The 23810-nt window shown below is 34.8% G+C and overlaps 5 protein-coding genes across 7 annotated transcripts; 3 read left to right on the forward strand and 2 right to left on the reverse strand.

The window, feature by feature from the left end:
- The first annotated feature begins 643 nt into the window (after window positions 1-643).
- On the forward strand, window positions 644-7435 carry LOC118265013 (uncharacterized protein CG5902). Its single transcript, XM_035577697.2, has 4 exons — window positions 644-964; window positions 1526-1611; window positions 2376-2606; window positions 2967-7435. Exons 1-4 carry the CDS (start codon window positions 771-773, stop codon window positions 3119-3121), a joined length of 666 nt encoding a protein of 221 aa, XP_035433590.1. The 5' UTR covers window positions 644-770; the 3' UTR covers window positions 3122-7435.
- A 103-nt stretch (window positions 7436-7538) lies between these two features.
- On the reverse strand, window positions 7539-9390 carry LOC118265015 (uncharacterized). The gene is made up of 4 exons (XM_035577698.2): window positions 9131-9390; window positions 8712-8883; window positions 8080-8211; window positions 7539-7835 (listed from the first exon to the last, which is right to left on the reverse strand). The coding sequence occupies exons 1-4, from the start codon at window positions 9241-9243 to the stop codon at window positions 7605-7607; spliced, it is 648 nt and encodes a 215-aa protein (XP_035433591.2). The 5' UTR covers window positions 9244-9390; the 3' UTR covers window positions 7539-7604.
- Window positions 9391-9693: 303 nt separating this feature from the next.
- Window positions 9694-13328, forward strand: LOC118265012 (longitudinals lacking protein, isoforms H/M/V). The gene is made up of 7 exons (XM_035577696.2): window positions 9694-9891; window positions 9965-10105; window positions 10248-10379; window positions 11169-11323; window positions 11740-11876; window positions 12391-12574; window positions 13172-13328. Exons 1-7 carry the CDS (start codon window positions 9814-9816, stop codon window positions 13305-13307), a joined length of 963 nt encoding a protein of 320 aa, XP_035433589.2. The 5' UTR covers window positions 9694-9813; the 3' UTR covers window positions 13308-13328.
- Window positions 13329-14600: 1272 nt separating this feature from the next.
- Window positions 14601-18679, forward strand: LOC118265260 (UDP-glycosyltransferase UGT5). 2 transcript variants are annotated; one of them, XM_050705777.1, is made up of 5 exons: window positions 14601-14931; window positions 15642-15843; window positions 16306-16528; window positions 17447-17663; window positions 18291-18679. In XM_050705777.1, the coding sequence occupies exons 1-5, from the start codon at window positions 14903-14905 to the stop codon at window positions 18553-18555; spliced, it is 936 nt and encodes a 311-aa protein (XP_050561734.1). In that variant the 5' UTR covers window positions 14601-14902; the 3' UTR covers window positions 18556-18679. The 2 variants fall into 2 exon arrangements, with proteins under 2 accessions (XP_050561734.1, XP_050561733.1); XM_050705776.1 differs by lacking the exon at window positions 14601-14931 and having other exon boundaries at window positions 14938-15843.
- LOC118265262 (spermidine synthase) lies at window positions 18655-22888 on the reverse strand. Of its 2 annotated transcripts, none has more exons than XM_035578069.2 (4): window positions 22732-22888; window positions 21913-22129; window positions 21652-21777; window positions 18655-20295 (listed from the first exon to the last, which is right to left on the reverse strand). In XM_035578069.2, the coding sequence occupies exons 2-4, from the start codon at window positions 22114-22116 to the stop codon at window positions 19750-19752; spliced, it is 876 nt and encodes a 291-aa protein (XP_035433962.2). In that variant the 5' UTR covers window positions 22117-22129; window positions 22732-22888; the 3' UTR covers window positions 18655-19749. The 2 variants fall into 2 exon arrangements, with proteins under 2 accessions (XP_035433962.2, XP_035433961.2); XM_035578068.2 differs by having other exon boundaries at window positions 22640-22876.
- Between the last annotated feature and the right edge of the window lie 922 nt (window positions 22889-23810).

Consider the following 23810-nt stretch of genomic DNA (forward strand, 5'->3'; position numbering starts at 1 on the left):
GTATGATTTTGTGTTATATTTTTAAATTAAAATGCATCGGTGCCTTGGTTTTACCTATTCTTTCCAAGGATTAAGGTGTAAAGTTATGCTAATTTTTAAACAGTATTGTTAGGGTTACCACGTATTATATGACGTATTTGAAAATTTATAAACAAATGTGTTCATTTTATCCTATTCACAAATGCACACTCGCTCTCTAGCATTGCGTTGTATAACCAGTCTGCATTCTATAAAGAACAAGTCACATCATGAGTGTGAATCGTGAATCCGTTGCAATAATTTCTATGGTCGCATAATGTTGCTATGGCTGTTTTGGCAGTAAATAAAATTATTTACTTATATCGAAGAAAGTCGTGTTACTTAGACTATTCATAACTCAAGAGTTCTAAATCGATTTGGCTGTAAATAAGTGGGGGTAACTTTTTTGTCCGAGGATTTCCTAAAAATCCTACAGAAACGGAGAAAACGGTATTGAGCGTACGAAGTCGCGGGCAAAAGCTATTGATATTATGTGTCTTCTTGTTTTTTTATGAATTATTGTTGGTCATAATATTATAATAAAATCAACGCGGACTTCGTATAGAACACTGCGACTATCGACATCACTACTGCTGTCAAACCAGATTTCCACAGGCTCATTGATGTTTTTTAACCTGTGGTTACAAAACCCCATTGAGTGAAACGAGTGTTTGGTTTCGTTTACTTTTGAGATTTTGTGTGACTGCTTTGTTTCGTAGTGTTAGAATAATTAACTTACAATATTTGCCAAGATGTCTTCAGTTTGTTGTGGAACAAAAAAACAGAAACTAAACAACTCGTATAGCAACAGTATAGATCGACCTTTGAATGGTTACCAGGAGTCAGTGGCTATTCCTGATATGTGTTACTTTTGTTTCGATGTTTTGTATTGTCAGCTGCATAGTATGGACCCTCCTCAGACGCCAAACTTTACTAATGATGCCTAGTAAGTGGTTCACTCTCGTAAGTACAAGTATAGCCTATCAATTTCGACATCAAGTTAATAATATGTGTGCTTATCCTGTTGGACTGCTTTGTTGGACTACCTCTACATCTTTTGTTTCAAATGAGGTCACTCTGGTGACTTAAACCCTTTACGTTTTCGTAGGAAACTTTTCAGTAAGCTACTTATAGATACACATTTCCACTTTCACTCAATTTACATAATGTGTGAATGTAAACATAAATAATTTATATTGGCTCATATGTGACACCCACACAAAGGCAGTTTTGTTTTTTATTCGCGGTCAATACACCTCCTCCACTCCCATCACCTTCCGAAAATGTGCATACTATTTTATTCTTTATGTGAAAGTGTATAAAGTTTATATTGGCTTACCCTGTTTATGCACAGTTTTGCTATTGTGTTGTTGTGTTAACTGCTATTACAAATGTCTTATGTGCAACAAAGCTAGACTTTACCTAATGTGCTAAAATTTGTTAAAATTGAATGATTCAGCTTTATTCATTGTTTTATGAAATTGAAATATTTTGTAATTTTTCACAGTCCTTTGTTTGTGACTTGGAAGATTGGCAAGGAGCACCGTCTCCGAGGATGCATTGGGACATTCAATGCGATGCATTTACATTCAGGTATGAGGTTTGAACAATACTTTCATACAATATACTTATTTATAATACTTATAATCATGTGTGCATTCTTGAAGGGTAGCCGTGTGACCTTCTGTCAGTCTGCCCTTGCTTGCTTATTAGTGAGTTAATGCTGTAACAACAACAATATAACCACACAATACAATACTCCATATTATGAAATGTTATAACACTCAATATCAATGCTATGATACCTGTATCAATACAGCCATTATTTTGCAATTATGAGATAAACATTATCTTAGCTCTTTCATAAGAACATTAAATAATAAAGTACTTAAGAAGACTCCGCCAGATAATCCTTTGTTTTGAAGAAATATTTCTCAATTGGATACAAAACATTCACTTAAAACAAAGAAAATGTTGACATTTTTTCATCTGGAAAGTTAACCACTGTCTTTGCAATATAAAACAAACTTTTGTGTTTAACTCCATGAAGCAAATTTATACAAATTAATTAGAAGAATGTAATAACATCTTAGTGTTTGCAAAAATGCAAACATTTTCGTCATCATCAATACAAAGCCCATGACGGTAGACTTAGTGCAAATCTCAGGTTTTGCAGGAGATTGCAGTCTAAATGTATCACAACAGCAACAAATGCTGTTGTCTGATCTCTGTTTAATGTGCAGTCCCTTAATTTGCCCTTTACGACACACGCGCAAATGTGTTCTACTCAGCCATCACCTCACGGCGAATAGCTTGCACATTTCATCAAAACTAATCTCCGGTTTCCATGATCGCAGGTCTTCGCGAATACGCAATAACGAGTGCTTTGAAAGACTCGCGGTTCGCTCCAATCACTCGTGAAGAGGTGCCGCGGCTGACCGTGTCGGTTTCCATACTGCAGCACTTTGAGGAAGCCGAGCATTACCTGGATTGGAAGCTCGGCAAGCATGGCATCCGCATTGAGTTCATCAGTGAACGCGGCACCAAGCGCACCGCTACCTATTTACCTCAAGTTGCTACTGAACAAGGTTTGTATTGTATTTGTCTAAAGGTGATCAATAAAATGCTGTCTTGGATGTTTTGTATTTTCATTTAATTCATCTTATCTAAAATGCTACTTATGTGCGTTTATTTCTTCTCAATAGAATAGCAGTAGCTACATTGTTTTATTTACATGTCATTAAGATATCAATTTTGTATAGGGTTCCTTAATTTTCCACTCATTTATTCCCATTATATTTATTTTATGATATTAATGTTGTGACGATTAATATACTTTTCAATTAGGAGTCAATTTATACAGGCGATAATTCGAAGCGCATCGAAATCGAAGTAAAAGTTAAAGATTTCGTTTTATTAGTATTTATGTAACTTGTCGGGTTTTACAGGTTGGGACCAAATCCAAACTATAGACTCTCTGCTGAGAAAGGGTGGCTACAAGGCCGCCATCACAGGCGAGCTGAGACGGAGCATCAAGCTGACTCGCTACCAGTCCGAGGAGATCTCCGCCACCTACAACGAATACATCAGCCAGCGCTGCTAGCAGACGGTAAACGTGCCCACCCGCACCCAACTTCATAACAATCCAAGACTTGTGTACCACAGTAAACCTTATGCACATAGCAATAAGAGATACCAACGGCGTGGGGTCGGGCAGAGTGGTTACAAATATTGTGCTAGAAATAACGTAGCTTGTAAGTGTATGTCTAGTGTCCAGAATCAGTTTGCGAGGAGGCATTGTGAAGTGAGCGCTCGTTCGACTCGAAATGTCACCGGTCAGAATTCTGCTCAAAGTGCATTGACGAGCCAGCCCAGACGATCCTGTCTGATTCAAATTATTTAACGTAAGATACAACACTGCCAACGACATTCCTCTGCGGATAACATCTTAAGTGCCATCTCAATAACTGTTATGCTTATGATTAGTAGTTATATTGACATTGCAGGATTCATAATAGTGTTACACATTTGTATACTTCATTACTCGCAACTAGTTTTGAGCTAATTTAAAATTAAGAGTGTTTATCATCGGCAATACACTTTGAACGAAATTTTGAAGGACATATTTAGTTATTACATTGTTATATGAATATGTTACTGTGAGTCTAATAATTAAAAACATTGGTTAGTGATTTATGTGTAATTTGACTCATGGTTGGCTAGTTAAGGGTTGCCCATGCTTCCATTATTGATGATCTTGTATTACTGATTGAATCTACGCATTCTGTGGCATGGTTACAATTTCATATTGAAACGAAAGTCAAGATACATTGTTATAATTATGTATAACAAGCTTTTGAGAAGATAAATGTTGCATAACTTTTTCTATGTACTTTTTATTTTGTTTGGGGATTCTTAATTTATTACTTTTCTAATCTTTTCTAGCTTCACTAGTTCAATATCTTTATACCATACATGTTAACGAGTAAAATAATATATTTTTATATTACTTAGTTGCAAATCTGGCTTGTAATTGTAATAATACCGTCTGTCCAAGGCTATTTTCTCGCATGACTGGCTTTCATTAGCCTTACTCTACTTTTAAACTACGAATGAACCGTAATAACCACATAGATAAGGTGGTTTGAGGCTTGAGGCCTATCTATGTTGTGAGGACTTTGAAATTATTGACTTTACCTATAATAATATTTATCAATTATTCTAGTCTGTTTATTTGGGGAAATAACGTCGTCAATATAAGAATATTGCAGTCTTACTGCGTCTACGTTTTATTTAGAAGAAAAATGTGAAATTGTAACTCCTATCATGAATTGCAACCCGGATCTCAACGTAATATCATTACGACATATTTTTTATAAACAAAGTACTTACTTACATGAATCTGCTAATTTTGGGTAAGCACCCTTCGATTATCATGTAAGGAATATAAATTAGATCGAAACAGTATAATGTTGTCGAAAAAAAAATATCAAAAATATTTTAATGAAAAATTCTAAAAAAAAAAAAACATATAAGAATTAAAGTGAACAAAAAAAGTAAATAAATAAAATTACTTTAAGAATTCATTTGTTTTAGAATGTAAGTGTGTCTTACTTTTTAATATTTTGAACTCGGAATATTGTTATGTGGTTCTCAGTGGTCGGATCGGCGGTTGATTTGTTGAGGGGGCATGGGAGATGGGATGGTTCGTTATCTTGGTATTCCTATACTTAATCACAGAACAGATGGATAAATAATATCTGTCTTGAAATTTACTAGAACAACTTTGCCTTTAAATCTGCTTTAACTTCATTTTCCTAACTGTCATATTCAAATACTTATTCAGCTATCCTACAAATCCAACATCATGAAAATCTGTCCAGCCGTTTCAGAGATACAAGTGTTATGACATAAATTATTATGTAGATTAATACCAGGATAACGAAACCATTCAGATTGTTGGAAATGTGTAATGATGATAATAAATAATAAATTGTTTGAATTACAAAGAGAGTTGTTTTGACATCAAGTTTATACGAAGAAGTATGGCGTCTTAGACAGTAGAGTGTACAAGGGAAGTTGTATCGGTCGTGTAGGTACGATCAGCCAAGCTATTTAGTATACAAGTAAGAAAATAAAGATTAATTCAGTGCAGAGACAGACTGACAGACTATTGGTTACCTACTGAGCCGACTAATGGTCACATAAGATTGGCTTCGTTGAGTTCAATAATAGCTACTGTTTCGGTACGGAATCAATCTTTATTATAATAACTTGCATACTAAATAACTTGGTTGACTTGTACATAATCTTATGTATTATGTTTGCGATTTCAAAGGGTCATGTGTCATTGAAGAAGTTAGAATTGTACATTAAAGTTAGACAGTTGTGTTGATAATCAGGAGACATTATTTTAATATTACCCATTAATATCAGCCTATTATATTCAAAATATATAATACTTTAGTATGGTCACGATACCATACTGTAAGATGATACAAATCAAAGATCTCAAATGTATAACTCTACAGAGAGGCTGAAATTGGATCCTGTGTAAGCTGTATAGATCACATATTCACACCCAATAATATACAAGACTAATAAAAGTCTATAAAGATCCTTGTGTTTAACACCACTTTATGTGTATAAATTAATAAAAGGTGTATGACTTCTTTTTACTTACTCGTCTATAAATCAATGAACAAATAATAGCAGGATTTTGTACTGCGGTGCGTCACCGTCCGTCCTTTACTTCGACGCCCACTTATACACATTTATAATTCAGTACTAACTGAAATGTGCAGTTCTATATTATTCATAAGCCTATTATAGCTATTGAATATTGTTCTATCGATCACGATGAGATTGAGAAAAGATTCTGTAGCTAAAATATGTTTTATGAATAAGTAAATAAAGTCTACATTCAATTGACACATCATTTGAAATCCAACAATAAATTGTTATCCTTTATAGTGAACAGCTAGAAATTAATATTATATAGTAGTTCATCGACTCGTAAAATATTTAGATTTTGAAAATGAACGGCCCTAACTATGTAGTGCTAATTCGTTTGAGCACTAACTTGATCTAGATTTATCAGCTTTTGAGCTTCGTGTTTAAAATTAACGCTATCCCTTTCTCGCGCTGTGTTTTAGAAAGAGATAGTATACTTGTTCTAGATTAGTTAGTGAGCAAGGATTAGCACGAATGACAAACTAAGCACATACAAAGTGGCTATGTGGATTGAAGTACACAAATTGAAGGAACTTGTCGTGTAAACGTCTAAAAACGTTTGAACGTTACTCAATTTTAAGTCGCTCTCAAAACTACATAGTTCTGTCCCTATCAACTCTTTATAAAATGACAGAGATAACACGATATTTAAGTACAACTTAAAATTGAGTAGCCTTTCAGTATTCGGGCGTATATTACCGACATATACAAAAGTGTAACGACTAGTCTCAGTGGATTTGGCTGGACTAGAGATCTCTGCCTTATCCTGCAAGAAACAAAAGGCGTAATGTTATGTATAGCCTTGTTTGCTTCCTAAAAATAATGCAATCTATACATATTTTCACATAGCTAAATAATTGTATGTGCTTAAACAAACTATAATGTACTTGCAGCAATATGAGTGACTTTAAATGATAAAGATCATATTATTATTATATCATATAAAATATTATAAATAAGGCAGATATATAGATAGTTATTGTTTTATGTTTAAAATTAACAAAATTATGTGTTAATGACTTTTAGCCTCCTTCAGACAACACATTTGATTCAGTTACCTACTTACGGTAATTTCCTTTTAAAGATTTTTGCTTTTTTATAGTTGCAGAGAAATTTTCGTTCTGTGTAATCGAACCTCTGTTGTTTTTTTATTACTATCCTTAATACAGAGTCATGAAGTATGGCTATATAATTAACTTTTACTTTGAATAAGTTCTTTTTTCTTTGAAGATTTATCACATGTTCACAGTTTGAAAGTGTTAATTTTGCTATAATCTGAAGTTAGCCAAAAGTCTAGTTATCAGTTAAATTCTAGCCACAATAAGTAGTTTCGCTAACAGTGTAGAATTAAGGTAAGATACAGTTTTGTACAGAATTTGCGCCATTCGGAACAGACGTACTTGTACGTGAGTGAGTGAAACAGATACTTACAAGTATAGCTGTCTCACTCACTCCGTAGATTGTCCTAAAAAGTAAGAAGCATATCTATGGTTAATAGAGATATTTTTGAATACAAGTCTTGTGTAGATTCCCTGAGTTTCGAGTGGTTAGTTACTTGTGTATCAACAGTTCTGCATGTGTTCATATCTAGAAATTGTACTGGCAACAGTTGTGTGCATAGTTTGTTGTCCGTTTTTTTGTATTTCTTAAATATGATTAACTAATATAGGATACTTTGATGATATTTATGATTTTTACTAAGATAATCATCCTTTGTTCATTTCTAGTGCAGCAGTTTTGGAGTAATACACAGACATCAAAAATTTCGACAATAAATGAATGTCACATTATTAACACAACATTTTTAATAATAAAATATCTATTTACAAAACATCTACATTTACATTCAACATTCATTTGTTTTTGTTCTCTATTTTTGCTTCTATCTCCATAATCTTTGATCTTATAGTTAAGTTGTTGGTCATTTCGTAGTATGTGAAAACAGATGAGGCGATAGTTTGTATCACTATCATGTATGTCAGTTGGTGATTAAATGGTCTTGTGAGTTTCCTCAAAAAATTGAACATTACTTTCGGACCCTCTTTGAGTTCAGGCACTCTTGAGGTCGAGTATCTGTTTGCGAACTGAAACAAATAATTTATCTGTTATTCTCATGAATGATATGATCAGTTATAGTATTTACATTTTTTTTGTAGGTACACTTTTTAAAAATGTTTTGGGTCTTTGACCAAAGTATACAACAGTAAAACATACAACAGTATACTATTGACTATCTATCAATCTATTCATGAAAAATAAAAGGATTTTTTTAGTGATATTGTCATACTTTGTCCAATTTATACAATAATACTTTAATGAAAATCTTACCATCAATGCTGACAATGGTGCGAGTACCATAGGATACGCAGTACCAAGTCCGCACTGTATTGCAGCTGATCTGAACTCGTAACACAATGGACATGCCTGACTCTTCATCAGAAGCAAGTCTGTTGAAATAAACTGAAATTTAAATATATCACTTGAATTTTGTGTGATGTTATGTAAAATCTGAAGCATTTACAGCATCATTTAATATATATTATTGGTTGGCATATTATATGAGACATAATAAATAGAAAGCACATTGTGTCTCACAGTAGATCTGCATTCTGGCATTTAATTTACCATCATCATCATCTCTCTCAGCTACATCTGCTGAACATAGGACTACCCATTGAATTCCAGATCGGCCAGTTGGATAAACATTAATTTTTTTAATAAAATTAATTTGATATTGTTTTATGCAAGAAAAATATAAGAACTATGATCATCTTACATGGAATTATTTTATGGAATAGACAAGGCTTAAATATTCAGAATTTTCATTACGCCTCTATTACACAAGAGTAGACCTCCAAAAATGTAGATAGACTGGCCATATATTGAGAAGAGCCAATTTATATCTCTCACCAAGTTGCAATGGCTTAATAAATAAATAATTACAGTCAAGTCATACTCACTTGTCTGTGAAAAAGGGCTGTTAGAGTGGCAGGCATGGCAGTGATAGGAACAATAGATGCAAAGTATCCGTATGGTCCCAATTTTAGTTTGTTTCTGTAGTATCTGTTTATCAACACGCCACAAGCAGCATTGATTCCACCCAGGACCATCGGAGCATACTTTAAAGCCCAACTGGAATTTTAATTTAAAATTAATATTTTGCTTTAGTTATTTCAAAAGTTAACAAAGTATAATATCTAGGGTTATTGTAGTTTATATTTTGAATTTTAAAGAAGTGACAAGTAAACATTTCCAAAAGTTAAAATATAAAAAAACCGAGATTTACTCTACGATTTTGTGGAAATTAAAACTGGTAAATCTTTGAATCTGGTGTTCTAGTACATTTCAGACGGATTTTCTGTTATAAATTATAACTTACGTATCCGAAATCGACTCCCAATCGGAAACTATATTCCAGACGTATTCTGTTGCTTCCATTTCGTCTAAAGTTACAGCATCCTCGGGGATGTCTTTAGATTTCATTAACGCCATTGTTGATGTTTACTCTGATTTGCCTATAACAATAATATTATAATATTTACGAGATAACCTAAAGATTTTCACAGTTTAAATTGCATTTTTTTATATCTTTATATCTTTGCTGTCAAAGACAGCTGCTACCAATGTTGCCAACAGAAAATAAAAAGGAATGAACTGGGTTTGGATAGTGATGTACGAGTTTGATTTACCTTGGATTTACCCATAAAAGCTACTAGCTTTTATTTTCAAACTTGGGAGAAGTAAATCTTCAAATTCTTTGCATAATTTAATTGAAGCTTTTGTTTAAACTACAAAGTGAAAACAGAACACTTGATAATTGTACCCTGATTGACAGTAACGAACCCTTATTTACCCCACGGTTTAACTACAGTTAAGTACTACACTACCACCTGTTCATTTCGTTCGGTCTTTAATTATGTTTTGTTTGACGTTTGACAATGACAAACGACAATCAGTGAATGAATGAGATGTCCATGAATGAGCGTCGGTGTACTCGTTGTAATCCAAATCGTATCCAAAACAGCCTGCAATAATAAATAAATCAAGTTAATTCCTACGGTAATGGCTCAGTCACAATTTTCTTTAATGTGGGATGCCCACAAGAAGAATATATGTCACGGTTTAAGCAGTTTGCAGCAGGTTCGTAATTGTTGTCATAAAACAAACTATGTGTATTATTGGTGTGTTGTTCAACAAACTAGTGATTTTTCAGAATGGTGAATTTGTGGACATGACCCTCGCTGCAGATGGTCATCTGGTGAAGGTGCACCAAGTGATTATTGCATTGGCCAGCCCTTATATTAAGGAATTGATATCTACGGCGCAATGCCCGCATCCCGTGATATTTCTCAATGTAAGCCCTAATCTATGTTCATTAATAACTAATTTACAGTATTGAATTACTATTATTCGCTATTATTGATCAAGTCACAAGACATAATCGTAATATAATGATTAATAAGTTAATAAAACAGTTTCATGGTCTTTTTTTCCAGAAAATATCATATCAAACTCTGTGTTCGTTGTTAGAGTATGTCTACACTGGTGAGGTGCTGGTGTCTATAGAGAATCTAAATGAACTACTGGAAGCTGGGAAGGAACTGCACATACAAGGTCTTGAAGATATGGTATGACACTTGCACACTATTAAATTTTTACACTGCATATGCACTAGCCCATAGTTTGCTAGCTTTATAGTTTTTAAATTAGTTTAAAAAGCTTCTTTGAGTGTGACTATAGATTCTAGAATTAGCAAGAGGTATCTATACTCATTTAGGTTTTGTTTACAAACATTAACATGTTAACTGCCACATAGGTCACCGGTGACCTACGTTAGTGGAGGATTTGCCTTTAACAGTTTTCTGATGGCAGTTAAAGGCTTAATATAATGTAATATTGACAAGAGAGAATGCCTGCAGCATTATCTCCGCCTTTGTACTATTATTATATATTAAGTTTAAATAAATACTATACCATCAATTACTGAAGTATAGATTCATTATAATACTTGATATAAGTAGTTATATATTAAAGTATAAAATGTCGCGTATCATAAATAAAAATATTTGTAAAATTAATGTCTTATATGTAATGTAGGAATTAGGCCGTATTTTCTATTTTGTATACAACACATGTTTGCATGTCTCGTCACCAGACTATTACGTTATTATTAGGTATTCTTTATGTAATTCTTTAAACACAACTAAATTCTATGTTCGACGGTTCATTATCTAGATTTCGCTGTGTCACTCGGGTAGATATTTTTTGATGTTGCCTTAAAAAAAATCTAGGGAACTGCTGGAAGCAGGTTACTTCCGACCGGCTTATCTGGAAGTCATTGGGGGAGGCCAATGTTCAGCAGTAAACATCCTGTGGCTGATAAGATGATGATGAACTAAATTCTTATTGTTTTGCAGAAATTAAGTGACACGGGTACAACACAACAAGCACCGGAGACACCGCAAAATGATAACGAGGACTGCAATATGGAAAGCCTTGACGAAGAAATAAGTTACTTTGAAATAACAAAGGATACTGAGGATGGAACAAAGTACATGACTAATATTATTGTGTAAGTATCATTCTGTATCAATTCTCGAAAGATTAACAACTTAAGTACTGTATCAATTCTCGAAAGATTAACAACTTAAGTACACATAAATGTGTGTAAGAGTCATGCTTTAATACCACTGCCCCACTGAAAACCGACTTGAAACAATGCTTGTGTTGTGTTTCGTCCTGTGAGTGAGGTTACCGGAACCCTAATTAACTCCCTCCCCAATTTCCCCAATTCACGAATCCCCAACAATCCTCAAATTCTTAAAAGGCGGACAACGCTCTTGTAATCTTAACGTCAACATTTTATAGGATAGCGTATGAGCAGTGGCGCTTCCATTTTTCAAAATCATAATTTGATCAGTTGTGTTTCAATCGGCAGAATTGTTAACATATTTGTTGGAACAATGACATTTTAAAATTTGATTACAGTGAAAGCGAAAACGGCACGAGAATATTGGACACGACAGCTGCAGAGGAGAATTATGACGAAGAACAAGATGACGAAGACTCCATGTCGAATGATAAGACCATCACTGAAACTAAACACAGTGTTTCCACAAGCCCTAGTAAGTAGATACATTTATGTTTTATTTCTACTAATTTATGTAGTATCCTTAATAGTTCTGAGGTCTTAGTACGAGTTTGCTTTACGTTTAACGAGATCGGGTTCAGCGCTCTGATTGGCAGGCTCCAATGAACCAACCAATCAGAACGCCGAACGCGGTCTCGTATGTATTTGAGATTTCTTGAAAATATAGACCGGTGCATATTAATGCATGCCTCTGACAGACTGGTGGTCGCAAGTGTGACTGCCGAACATGGGAATTCGGGTTTGACTCACGTACTGGGGAAAGTATACTGTATACTTAATTTTTCGAATATTGCTCAGTAAAATATTATCTTTTCCGAATGATATAAAATGCCAATTGTTAACTCAACCTACGTTCCATTTTCAAGTTCACATATATATAATTCAATACGGTGGGTATGCCCGAACGTTGTTCGAGGTATAGCAGCTCAAATCATAGATTAGGTACCTAATAATTTAAAAATTCAAAGTAAAATCTTTTTCTCTTACAGATTTAAGTGTAATGCAGTTCACAGTATCGAATCAAGGCTCGTTACAAATGATCCTGAACCGCTACATGTACTACTTGAAGTATACGAATAGGAACAACATGCGACAGTGGCGCTGTGTGGACTACCTTAGCAATATCAAGTGTCCGGCCCATGTATTTACCAAAGACGATATTGTTGTACAGAGGTGAGTTATTCTTGTATTATAACTAATGATTACTGGCTTTAAAACTTGGAATGTGTTCATATATTTATTGTGGTCACCGGTGACTGATGTTAGAGGAGGATTTACCTTCAACAGTTTTCTATTGGTAGTCAAAGACTTAATGTTAATATACATAAGGATATAATATACATAAGGATATATTTACGTAAGAACTCGATGCCTATAAAAAGGATTGGCCACAGAAAGCTCTACCGAGAGACGAGTGGTAGGAGGGTAGGTAGGCCTTTGCCCTGCAGTGGGATGACCATGGTTGAAAAATAAAAAATAAAATAAAATATTTTTTGAATGTCGAAACCCCTTAATACGCCTACTAACATTATAAATGCGAAAGTTTGTGAGTATGTATGGATGTTTGTTACTCTTTCAAAACGGTTGAACGGATCGGAATGAAATTTGGAACGGGGGTAAATTATGGTCTGGAATAACAAATAGGCTACTTTTTTTATCCTATGAAAGCACTGACAGACGCTAGTTATCAATATTTGACCCGATCTAGACCGGAGAGTGACAAAGCAGACTCCTTATTAATATACTTTGTTTCTTTACTCCTTATTTCAGGATATCAGCGCACGTACACCCGTTCCACGACAAAAGAATATTGAAGAAAGTAAAAGCTGGCGCAGTGTTCTCAGCGATACACGAAGCGGAACAACAACAGATATATAAAAGAAATGATACTAATATAAGCGATTGAATAAAATATTTTATTTTTTTATCTTGTGTGTTTATATTCTAATGTTGTACCTATTACACAAGTTTTTATTATCAAAAGTCCGTGATAGTCCACAGCTAATCTTATGTACCTCTTCTACATCACGTACCAGGCGTAGCCAAAAAGGCTATTTAGTCTCGGGATGTGGTTCAAGAAAGTCGACCCTTTTATTAAATGTGTGAAAAAAATAGTAATAAACAGATTCATAGGTAATCATAGAGACCTTTGCCAAACGGAGATGTACTATGCTAACTCAGACAAATAATGCTCTGTAATGTCCAGGTACGCATTTTTCGGGGGGGGGGGTTGCCATATACCGGAATAGGTGTGAACATAGGTTCATATGGCTATAGACAGAGCCATATATCAGGAATAAGGGTGACTCTCAAGTTATACATGTCTGACAAAACTAGTCAGTGAATTCCGTGGCGAGATAGTGTTGCTACGACTACGTAGCAATGCACTCGTTGCAGTGCGTACGTTGCTACCAATTCTGCTGATGATGCATCACATGTCGCTGCAGCTGACCGATACCTACGGTTCAGGTTACACGCGTGAGCACTCATTGACCCCAACGTATGCTTACGCTAACATTGTTGCTATAAACCTGCTGAATCGGAAGATAAGTAGAAAATGGGGGAATGTACAATCGGGAATAGGTAGGCGGTATACGGCCTAGTCAGTATCGAGAATATTCAGAATAGGGTCAAATCTATAGCCATAGCCCTATAGATTTGGATAGCTATCTATAGCCTGTGAGATTTCAACTATCACGCTAACGAAACCGTGGACAAAGCGCTAGTAGGTAAATATCTAAATGCGAATAATTTTATTGAAACGGTAGGTACCTACTACCTAGGTATATATTATACTTAGGAAATTACCTACCAAGTAATTAAAAACTGAAAATTATTTAATTGTATAATATGTGAGTGTAGGTACCAGGGGCGTAGCTAGCGCCGTATCTGCCGTATCAATTATACGGGGCCCCCAGGTTACAGGGGGCCCCCAAAGTACGTGAGCAAAAAATAAAACCTTCCCAATTTTTTATTTCATATCACAAAAGTCCAATTAATCAGTACCTTTCTTTTTCGCGTAAAGCATGCGTTCAAAAGTTGGCAGCAACTTTAGGAAAGTTAACGTCTATAAAATAATAAGGACCTCCAAACATGGATTCGCTGATTCGATTATCCCCCCCCCCCCAAAGAAAAATGGGCCCCCAAACATTTTTTATACGGGGCCCCGCCAAGGCACGCTACGCCACTGGTAGGTACTTGTACAATGTATCATTATGATCATTAGCTAATAACACTGTATACCTACACACAGGCAACTAGGCACGTCACACACATTAAATTAAACGTGTACAAGATCAAGGTAAACAGTGAAGTACAAGGTTGAAACTGTTTATGACTGAAATCAAGCTGTTTTTCAATGTCCAGGCTTCCTTAACTAATGCGACTCACCTACAGATAGACATCCTTCATTGCAATCATGTGGTCATTGGCTTGTATGATGCACATTTACCTAGCTGTATTTTTATCTATCGTCACAGTTGGCCAGCCAATAATAGATGAATGAAGATGTGCAAATTGCCCATAAATAGGTAAGTGTCCGTATGTGCTACTGCAGTTGCTCGCTGGCTATCTTCCGGCACAGACGTGTGCGAAAATATCTCAAGATGCTACTCCCGATCGTGTTTATTATGATTATCGCGAGTGCTTGTGAAGGGTATAAAATTTTGGCACTGCTTCCTTACCCAGGGAAGAGTCATTTTATGGTGTTTGAGCCAATTTTGGATGAACTAGCCAGACGAGGACATCATGTCACTGTAGTTTCCTTCTTCCCGTCAGCGTCACCCCATGCAAACCGACGCGACGTCAGTTTGGTAGGACTAGCACCATTAAACGTAGAGGTAATAAACCTCCAAGATTATGACAATCCCACATTTTTATCAAGAAAATTCTCATTACAATTTACTTTAGTCTCCGATCTTATGGCTTTTAATTTACAACTTTGCCAAACGGTTCTATATTCGGATATTTTCGAGGAGTTTGTAAAAGCTGAAGGTGCATACGATGTGGTGATAAGTGAACATTTTCATACTGATTGCATGATGGGCATCGTGCACAACTATGCGGCGCCTTCAGTGGCTCTGATGTCCTGTGCCTTAACACCGTGGGCATTCTCGAGGTTTGGGGCTGACGACAATCCGGCTGTCTTCCCCTCCATGTTGCTACCACTCGTTGATGAAATGTCATTCCTTGAGAAACTTGAAAACGCTTTTAATGTAAACTTATATAAATATTGGCATAGCTATGTAACTAGGAACGAACAGAAACTCGTGGAGACGAGGTTTGGTCGCAAGCTGCCCCCGCTGCATGAAATAGCGAAGAATGCAAGTGTTGTGCTTGTAAACACTCATCACACGCTGAATGGAGTGAAGGTGTTACCACCGTCAGTGGTTGAAGTCGGAGGCATACATCTGCACAACAAAACAGTGAAGCCTCTACCCGAGGTAAACAAACGTTGCATCTTCTAGGTAATACGCTATTTAGGTATATTTTAGAAGATACTTTGTCTTGCACACACTATCTAGTTATTTCTTAAAGCATTAAAATTCAATGTCTATAGAGTAATGTAAAATGCCTATTTGTCTTCTGTACCTATGTGACTTTGTACAAAACACCCAATTTGTCACGTCTTCATTCTTGACTAAAATCTTCATTAAAATAATCACGTAGTTTCTCTGACCTTCTCAGGTGAGGATATACACTTACAAATATTACTCTTTATTACCTACCATAAAATATTCCATAAATATTAGCATATTTCTATAGACAGCAGGTTCTCTACATATGTGGTGAAATATAGCTTGCGCCTCGCTCTTTATTTGTTGTTTGGCCAATAAGTCACAACGAATTTCTTACCTAGGTATTTTATGAATTTCCCCAATTAACAAAGATTTTATGTTACCCAGAATATCGAGCGGTGGGTGTCAGAATCAAGACATGGGGTAATTCTCTTCAGTTTTGGATCACTAATACGTGGTTCATCCTTACCGCCAAAAAGGTTGGAAGCCATATTGAAAGTTTTCGCGCGCTTACCGCAACGAGTCCTATGGAAGTGGGAAACGGAAGATATGAAAGGGTTGCCAGATAACGTTCTCGTGTTAAAATGGCTGCCACAATATGATTTGCTTAGTAAGTTATTAACTATGCTCATGTATTTAAATAATTATGAAGGAACGTATGTATGGATTAATTATGTAGCACAAGTACAAATGAAAAAAATACTTAACTGTAGAAACTAATAATCATTTATAGCTTCTACCTAGATACAATGCCTAATTAAATAAGAAGAATAATAACCGGAGCAATTCATATAGAGCATAGCGTTTACCTACAACAATAATCGTTTGTTAAAGAGGAAGTTATGTGGAACCATTGACTGCCTACCTAGGTACCTACCTACATATCTAATCATATCAGCGCCGTTATGCTCAACATGCATAAGTACTTAATTCTTTATGTACGGTGATTTTCATAATTCATTCATCCAATGAATCAATGAAATGACTCAGAGTTGAGCAAATGAGACGGTTAAATAGCTAGGTGGTCTTACTTTGCTTACTTAAATAGCAGGAGTTTAATTTTTTTTTGGACGGAAAACATCCATTTCCTTCCACGACGGACCACCTTATACTATTCCTGCTTTAAGTCGGCCGGAACCCCGGTAGGCCCCCGTTTAGGTTGTCCGCAGCTCCGGACACAGGGAGTCCCTGAAAGAGTGTTTCTAATAGAACAGACTTCCTCGTGTCCCTATCTATCTTTTACGAAGGTCTGTGATAGTTTTAACGGTTCAAAAGTGGTGCATTAACTAGACTACCTAGGTATCTTGTTAGTCGAGTGGTTGCAAGTGTGACTGTCGAGCTAGTTCTCATAGCCTTAAAACAATACAATGCATAGGTCTTTCAGTTGTTGTCCCCTTATCAATCAGCTGATGTCATAAATACCTATATTTAACTCTGTGTTTCGACAGTCCTACCAAGCGCAAACCGTTCTTCTTCAGGAAAACATTTCTTTAGTATTTCCTACCAATATTATTTTCTCAATTTCCAGATCACCCGAACTGTGTGGCCTTCATAACTCACGGTGGCCTCCTGAGTTTGACAGAGATCGTTGCAGCTGGGGTACCGGCGCTGGTAATACCAATATTGGGTGATCAGCCTGGAAACGCTGCATTTGCTAAACGAGCTGGAATCGCAGAAATGTTGGAGTTCCATGAAATTGATGAGGAGACTCTTTACAATGCCCTCGTAAAGGTTTTAACGCCAGAGTAAGTACAGTACAATATAGGTATTTTAAGGTGTTCGAGACTACCTACTGCTATCGGATTTAAAAAACTGATTACCGTAATTTATATGTACCTACTTACCCGCAAAAGTAGTTTTATTACCTGGGTCACTTGGGTAAGAACCGATTTCTATTTCGCATCTTTCCTCGAAGAGATATTGGTGATAGTATTAAAATTATCAGGCACTAGTTTCCATATCAGTAGGTAGGGTACCTATTCTTGGTAACTTACTTATCTTGAATATCCGAATTGAAATTGTTAAATCCTTCCTTTTATGCACTTTTAAGGAGTGGCTATAGCGATTACCAAAATCTTTAAATTCACTGAATATTATGTTTATTCTACGGTTTAACAAAAAAATACATAACATCATGCTATTTAAATTCGTCAAAGGGTAGGTAGAGATGCCTGTCACATCAACTTTTCGACACTAACTACTCCTTGGAGCCGCATGCAATTGGTATAGAGAACTTTCGTATACCTATCGAACATCTTTCTATAATAAATACTAGATAGGTAATTTGCCTGACCCGGAAATCAAACTCAACTTACAAACTCAATGAGCTTATTAAGTTAAAAAAATATTAAAAATATACTTTAATGTTACAGAATGAGAGCTCAAGCCAAAGCGTTCAGCCAACGTTGGTGGGAGCGTCCCTCACCGCCCATGGAGACCGCTATACACTACATAGAAAACACAGCTAAATATGGACATCTTAACATGTCCTCACCTGCCCGACTTATGCACAAATCAGAAGTTTTATTCTTCATGTCTATTGAGTATTTAGTTTTAATTACTTTAATTTTATTCATTGGATTATTAGCTAAATGTTGCTTCGGTCCCCAAAAGACTGAGAAACTTAAACAGAGTTGATGTCACCACCGTTACATTATCTAAATAATCTATTTAAATATTAAGTATTATTGTTATCTATTTGTAAAAAAGGCAAGAGTTGGGAATAAAACAAATAAATTAATAAAAAAATACATTTATTGTCCCTGATTTATTTTAACATTTATAAAAATATACAAAAACATTGTACAAAAATATTTATGACGATTCCTTTATTTTATTTATCTTTATCACATAATTACCTAGATGAGCAAGTTGATGCAGTGTAAAATGAGTTTGGAACACTCAGATGGAATGTTTGACAATAAATACTTAGATTATCTATTTAACTAAATAAAATAATAAATATGAAGGGATACCTAGTTTTACGATTGGATGCGAACAACTTCCCTTCCCTAATCCCAAAACATACACGCAAAATTTTCTATTTGTACGTAACTTTTGTTTATTGAAATTACGGACATTTAAAAAAAAATGGAACTCGATATAAGACTTTGGATAATGTATTCGTCCACGGCGACTTTTTTAGCGATGCTGTCAAGTCCGATACTAGTCGAGTTCGGAATATGACACCATTTATTTATTTAATCATGGAATAATTTCAAATCTAACGACAAGGCACAAAGGTCATTAAGAATAGATTGTCTTATAAATAACGTTCTTCATTATTATTTAATAAGTAAATAGTAATTTAGTTATTGATAAGGAATGTATGTTATGAATGGACCCAAAGACCGATAATGACTGCTGTAACTTCGACCAGAGAGTATTATATTATAATTAAATAATCTATATTCGTTATATAATAACACTTATATACTACTTAATATAATACATACATGTGCATGCCGCACATAATGCATTAACAGTATTAATAAAATTATATTTTATAAGGCCACTCTGGTATACAGATTATGCGTTAAATATTTTAGTAAATAGATTTTTAGTTTATTTAATGGAAGACTGCCATATGACTTAAAGTCTGGGACATAAATGCGAATTTTACTCTCTAAGTAACAATTTCATAATATCATTTGTTAATAAACTATAAAATAATGAATTTTGAATAAACAACAGTACATTAAAACATAGTTACAAATAACACCCGAAGATTAAAAATCTAATAAATATGATAAAATTCATTAATAGATTCGATACGTCTCACCTACCGGTAAGACGCTAATATACTAAAATAAATGCACATTTAAGTACAGGTTACCCACTAACTTTTCTTAAGTGTTGTTTCACAAAGGTTGGTAGTACAAAGGCAGCTTTATGGATGTCAGTGCTGTAGTACCTTAGCTTCATCTCTTTTTCATCTTCCTCAGTAAAAACATGTACAGGTTTATCAAAAACGACGTCCTTGTCTAAAGAGCCAATTACGAAACCAATTTGTCCTGACGGGTATGTGGGGACTGAAGCATAAGCGTAAGCGGCTTTAGCAAATTGATTCTTGCATATTTGTAGAATGTTGGAGACAAGGTCTAGATCGTTCCAGACGGTTCCAGCCTGGGAGCAAATAATTCCGTTTGGTTTCAGCGCATTTTTCAAGAGAATGAAATAGTTCTCTCTGAATAGATTAACGGCTGGGCCTACGGGGTCGCTGCTGTCCGTGATTATAACGTCGAATTCGTGTTTATGATTGGCCATAAATTCGAAACCGTCGCAGACATGAAGTTTTAACTTTGGACTGTCGAAACCCACCGCCATAAATGGTAGGTATTTTTTTGAGACTTCGATGACTTTCTCGTCGATTTCCACCTGGAATTGTAATATTATGTTTTTAATAATCAGCACTCTACGTACGGTTTTGTTAAGTAAGCAAAGTTTTAAAGAGGAAGTAACTGTGGGTACCCTTTTTTCGCAGGGGGAAAATATCTAATTCTTCTTCCGCCTTGGGCGAAGCGAGAGGGAGTGTCAGACTTTTGCTGGCTAAAAACCACCCCGTTCCTAGTGACAGACTGGGGTATTGACAGACTGTCTTAGCTAATGTTCAGTTATTCCTGCTTTTCGAGCCGGAGTCCCGGTAAACCCGCTAGGTAGTCCGCAGCTCCGGATAACTGTTGGAGGCCTACTTTCAGCAATAGACCGGAGGTCTTGTGGCTGATATGATTATGACGACTGACGAAGATGATGCACTTATAATATAATCAGCATTTTCAATACGCTAAATGTGCGTGTCGGTCGGCGAAAGTATGATATTTTAGCTTGAAACAGCATTATATTATTTTTCAATTATTAAGCATTATTTCATTAAATTCTATAGACGTAAGCATAAGTGCAGTATAGGTAACAATAATAAGTGTAAACTTGAAACAGTTCTGCATTGTGCAGGTTGATTAATCTTTTCATAAACATGTGTATATGCCTCAATAAGGTAAAAAAACAATATTATCCGTTTAGTAATAATTATGAACGAGAAGTTACCCTTCCTGTTGGGTCAAGATAAGTCTTATCAGCGTAAAGTAATTACGTAGTTTGGTCCCCCCTGATAAAAGGTTACAATGTGGTACATTATCATTAATAGTGGGGTATTGACAGACCGTCTTAGCTAATGTTCAGTTATCTTAACTAATGTTTAGTTATCTTTAACGACGCTATTTCGTTACCAAAGATGATAACTTTGGAAGAATTTCTATAATCTGTATTGTATTGGATTTTAATTGATATAAAGAATAGATTTGTTATTAGGTTTAGATCAGGGTATCCTGGGGCAGCAAACAATCTATGGGGTTACTGGGACTGTGGCTCAAAGCAGGAGTAAAAATGGGGTGGTTATTAGTTAGTAATAGTCTGATACTCTCTCTCGCGTCACCCAGGCCGGGAGAAGTCATAGGATGATTTTACACCCTTAAAAGAAATATTAGATCCTTAAATCAAGGTTTGCAAGTGAATTTTTATTCGGCCTTGACTGTTAAGTGAAGTACTAACCAATAATTCTGTATTTTACTATTCATATTGGTAATGGTTTAGTTTTCTAAAAGTAGGTTCTCAGTTTGGTACCTTAATTTAAATAGGACACAGTCCAGACAACTTTTAACCTTTCAAAATTAGCAAAACTTTAAGAAAAGGCATATGATACATTAATATCTCTTACAATTAAAAATAAAGACACACCTGAACAATTTCTTTAACTTTGGGGTGTTTGGCAACTTCTCTGGCAACTCCACCATCACCTCCACCCACAATCAACACTTTCTCCGGATTCTTGTGAAGACACAGAGGTAGAAATGATATCATCTCCTGTAAAATAAATTGTACTATAAGTGTGATATATAATTTTAAATCTATTATGTTACCTGGTATAAATAAGCTTCAATAAATTATTTTAAAGATCTAGTTTTTTTTTTGGTATACCTATACCATAGAGTTACTTACTTGATAAGCAAACTCATCCTTCTCAGTGCATTGTATAATGCCATCTAATACCAACACTTTTCCAAATTTAGTAGTATCAAACACATTTATTTTTTGGTAGGCAGATGGCTCTGAATATAATACTTCTTTAACTTCAATGGAGAAAGTGCCACCAGGCCACATCTCACAATCTTCAGTGAACCAGTTCTTTTTTAGAGTATCCATGTTTAGTTGGAATCTGAAACAAAATTAAAAAAAATGATTAAAAAAATTATCACTGCAATTTTTTTATGGATTCTACATTTGAGTATTTTTTATTCAGCACAAGACAAGACCACTTACTATATTCACTATCAGTAATACATTAATATCTTACAGAAATAAACATATAATTAATTATTTATACTATCTAGTTTTAATGACTAATAAAATCATGAAGTTAAACATGAAACATAAAAAATATTTTCTGAATATTCGATTTTATTAATGTTTAAATAATTAAATACCAATTTGACAAGCGCATTAATTTTCTATGCATAATAAAAACCAGTAATTTATGTTCGACGTAACTAACTACGTAGCTATTATTATGGCAGAACATTTTAGCGAGAAAGAATAAAAAAATACCCGACTAATAAGACAGCGAAAACCTACAAGTAAATTAAAAAATAATCTGTTTTTTTTTTATAATTTGTGTAGATGGTACATCTTGGTATATTATACAATTTCGCTTTGAGTTTCTACTTACAGAGATAATTTATTATTATCCTTTAATAATTATATTGCGCTGGCGCACCACACGAATCTCTCAGGTTATCACTGCGACTGAATAGAACTAACCGTGACTAAGTCCAAGGCAGCACCAAATGGTTTGTTTAATATTCTTTATCACTTTACTGATAAGATTTGGTTACAATTCATAATTTGATAAAATAAAACATAAAACAACAAAATCTCTACGTGCTGGATGAACGTAAAGAGAGGAATGTCAATTGTCAAAACTGACAATGGCAGTTATAAAATTGACATTTAGTTGGTCATGCTTATTCTATTGGTTGACTGGTCCGAATGTAATTATTTTATTAGCGTTGGATAGTAATTTTATCAAGAAATGCTGTAAAATATCCCGAAGACCATCGACATGTTTTTTTCCGTCAGATTTAGATGTGATAAAAAATATTTCTACGCTAGCAATACTTATTTGAGGCTGTCACTGTTAAACGTCAATGTCAGTGTCAGTCAGTTACACCGATTTGTTTTGATTGTAAAGTTTACTGAAATTAATTATTTATTCAAAAAGTACGTGATATTTATTTATGAAACGAATATTACCTGAATGTAATCCTGATAGAAGCTTTGTCCCACAGTCGTAATTATCGAAATGTCATCGTTAAGTTAAGAAAAAATAAGAATACATAACAGCCTCTGAAACTTCAGAGATTTTAACCGAAATTAATCCTCAACATCAGTTTCAGCCAGCTTATTTTCCTTCATATATATCCTGCACTCATATAACAGTTTATATTGTCGAAAGAAATTACGTATTGATGTAATAAACCATGAGTATCACAACGATCACGTTTGACGAGTTTCTCGCCTCTGCTAAGGAGTTTGTGGAAAAATCTGAGAAATTAGGCGATGGATGGACATTGAAGGAGGATAAAACAGATAATCTTAAGACTTACCTAAGAAAAGACACATTTGTTCAATGTGAGGATGGAAGTATGAACCATTTATTGAAAGTGGAATATGTGATATTTTATAACTTGAGTTATGGAGTGCCTTCGTTTAGTTTTAACGCCTGGACCTCTTCTGGTACATTGGTTACTTTGGATGATATTAGAAAAATGTCCTTTATACAGTAAGTATCTATTACCAAATACAATTTTTGTATAGTAACTTATCTTACATACAATTTT

This window comes from Spodoptera frugiperda, chromosome 28 (assembly GCF_023101765.2).
Source record: "Spodoptera frugiperda isolate SF20-4 chromosome 28, AGI-APGP_CSIRO_Sfru_2.0, whole genome shotgun sequence".
NCBI classification, from domain to species: Eukaryota; Metazoa; Arthropoda; class Insecta; order Lepidoptera; family Noctuidae; genus Spodoptera; species Spodoptera frugiperda.

Excerpts from the sequence above, each read along its gene's own strand:
- LOC118265013 (XM_035577697.2), top strand. The coding sequence starts at position 771 with ATGTCTTCAGTTTGTTGTGGAACAAAAAAACAGAAACTAAACAACTCG. Across the intron at positions 965-1,525 it reads AACTTTACTAATGATGCCTA|TCCTTTGTTTGTGACTTGGA; the intron begins GTAAGTGGTTCA and ends AATTTTTCACAG. Across the intron at positions 2,607-2,966 it reads TCAAGTTGCTACTGAACAAG|GTTGGGACCAAATCCAAACT; the intron begins GTTTGTATTGTA and ends CGGGTTTTACAG.
- LOC118265015 (XM_035577698.2), bottom strand. The coding sequence starts at position 9,243 with ATGGCGTTAATGAAATCTAAAGACATCCCCGAGGATGCTGTAACTTTA. Across the intron at positions 8,884-9,130 it reads TGGGAGTCGATTTCGGATAC|TTGGGCTTTAAAGTATGCTC; the intron begins GTAAGTTATAAT and ends TTAAAATTCCAG. Across the intron at positions 8,212-8,711 it reads CAGCCCTTTTTCACAGACAA|TTTATTTCAACAGACTTGCT; the intron begins GTGAGTATGACT and ends TTTAAATTTCAG.
- LOC118265012 (XM_035577696.2), top strand. The coding sequence starts at position 9,814 with ATGGCTCAGTCACAATTTTCTTTAATGTGGGATGCCCACAAGAAGAAT. Across the intron at positions 9,892-9,964 it reads GTTTAAGCAGTTTGCAGCAG|AATGGTGAATTTGTGGACAT; the intron begins GTTCGTAATTGT and ends GTGATTTTTCAG. Across the intron at positions 10,106-10,247 it reads ATCCCGTGATATTTCTCAAT|AAAATATCATATCAAACTCT; the intron begins GTAAGCCCTAAT and ends CTTTTTTTCCAG.
- LOC118265260 (XM_050705776.1), top strand. The coding sequence starts at position 14,944 with ATGTGCTACTGCAGTTGCTCGCTGGCTATCTTCCGGCACAGACGTGTG. Across the intron at positions 15,844-16,305 it reads CAGTGAAGCCTCTACCCGAG|AATATCGAGCGGTGGGTGTC; the intron begins GTAAACAAACGT and ends TATGTTACCCAG. Across the intron at positions 16,529-17,446 it reads GCCACAATATGATTTGCTTA|ATCACCCGAACTGTGTGGCC; the intron begins GTAAGTTATTAA and ends CTCAATTTCCAG.
- LOC118265262 (XM_035578069.2), bottom strand. The coding sequence starts at position 22,116 with ATGGATACTCTAAAAAAGAACTGGTTCACTGAAGATTGTGAGATGTGG. Across the intron at positions 21,778-21,912 it reads AGGATGAGTTTGCTTATCAA|GAGATGATATCATTTCTACC; the intron begins GTAAGTAACTCT and ends TTTATTTTACAG. Across the intron at positions 20,296-21,651 it reads AAGTTAAAGAAATTGTTCAG|GTGGAAATCGACGAGAAAGT; the intron begins GTGTGTCTTTAT and ends TTACAATTCCAG.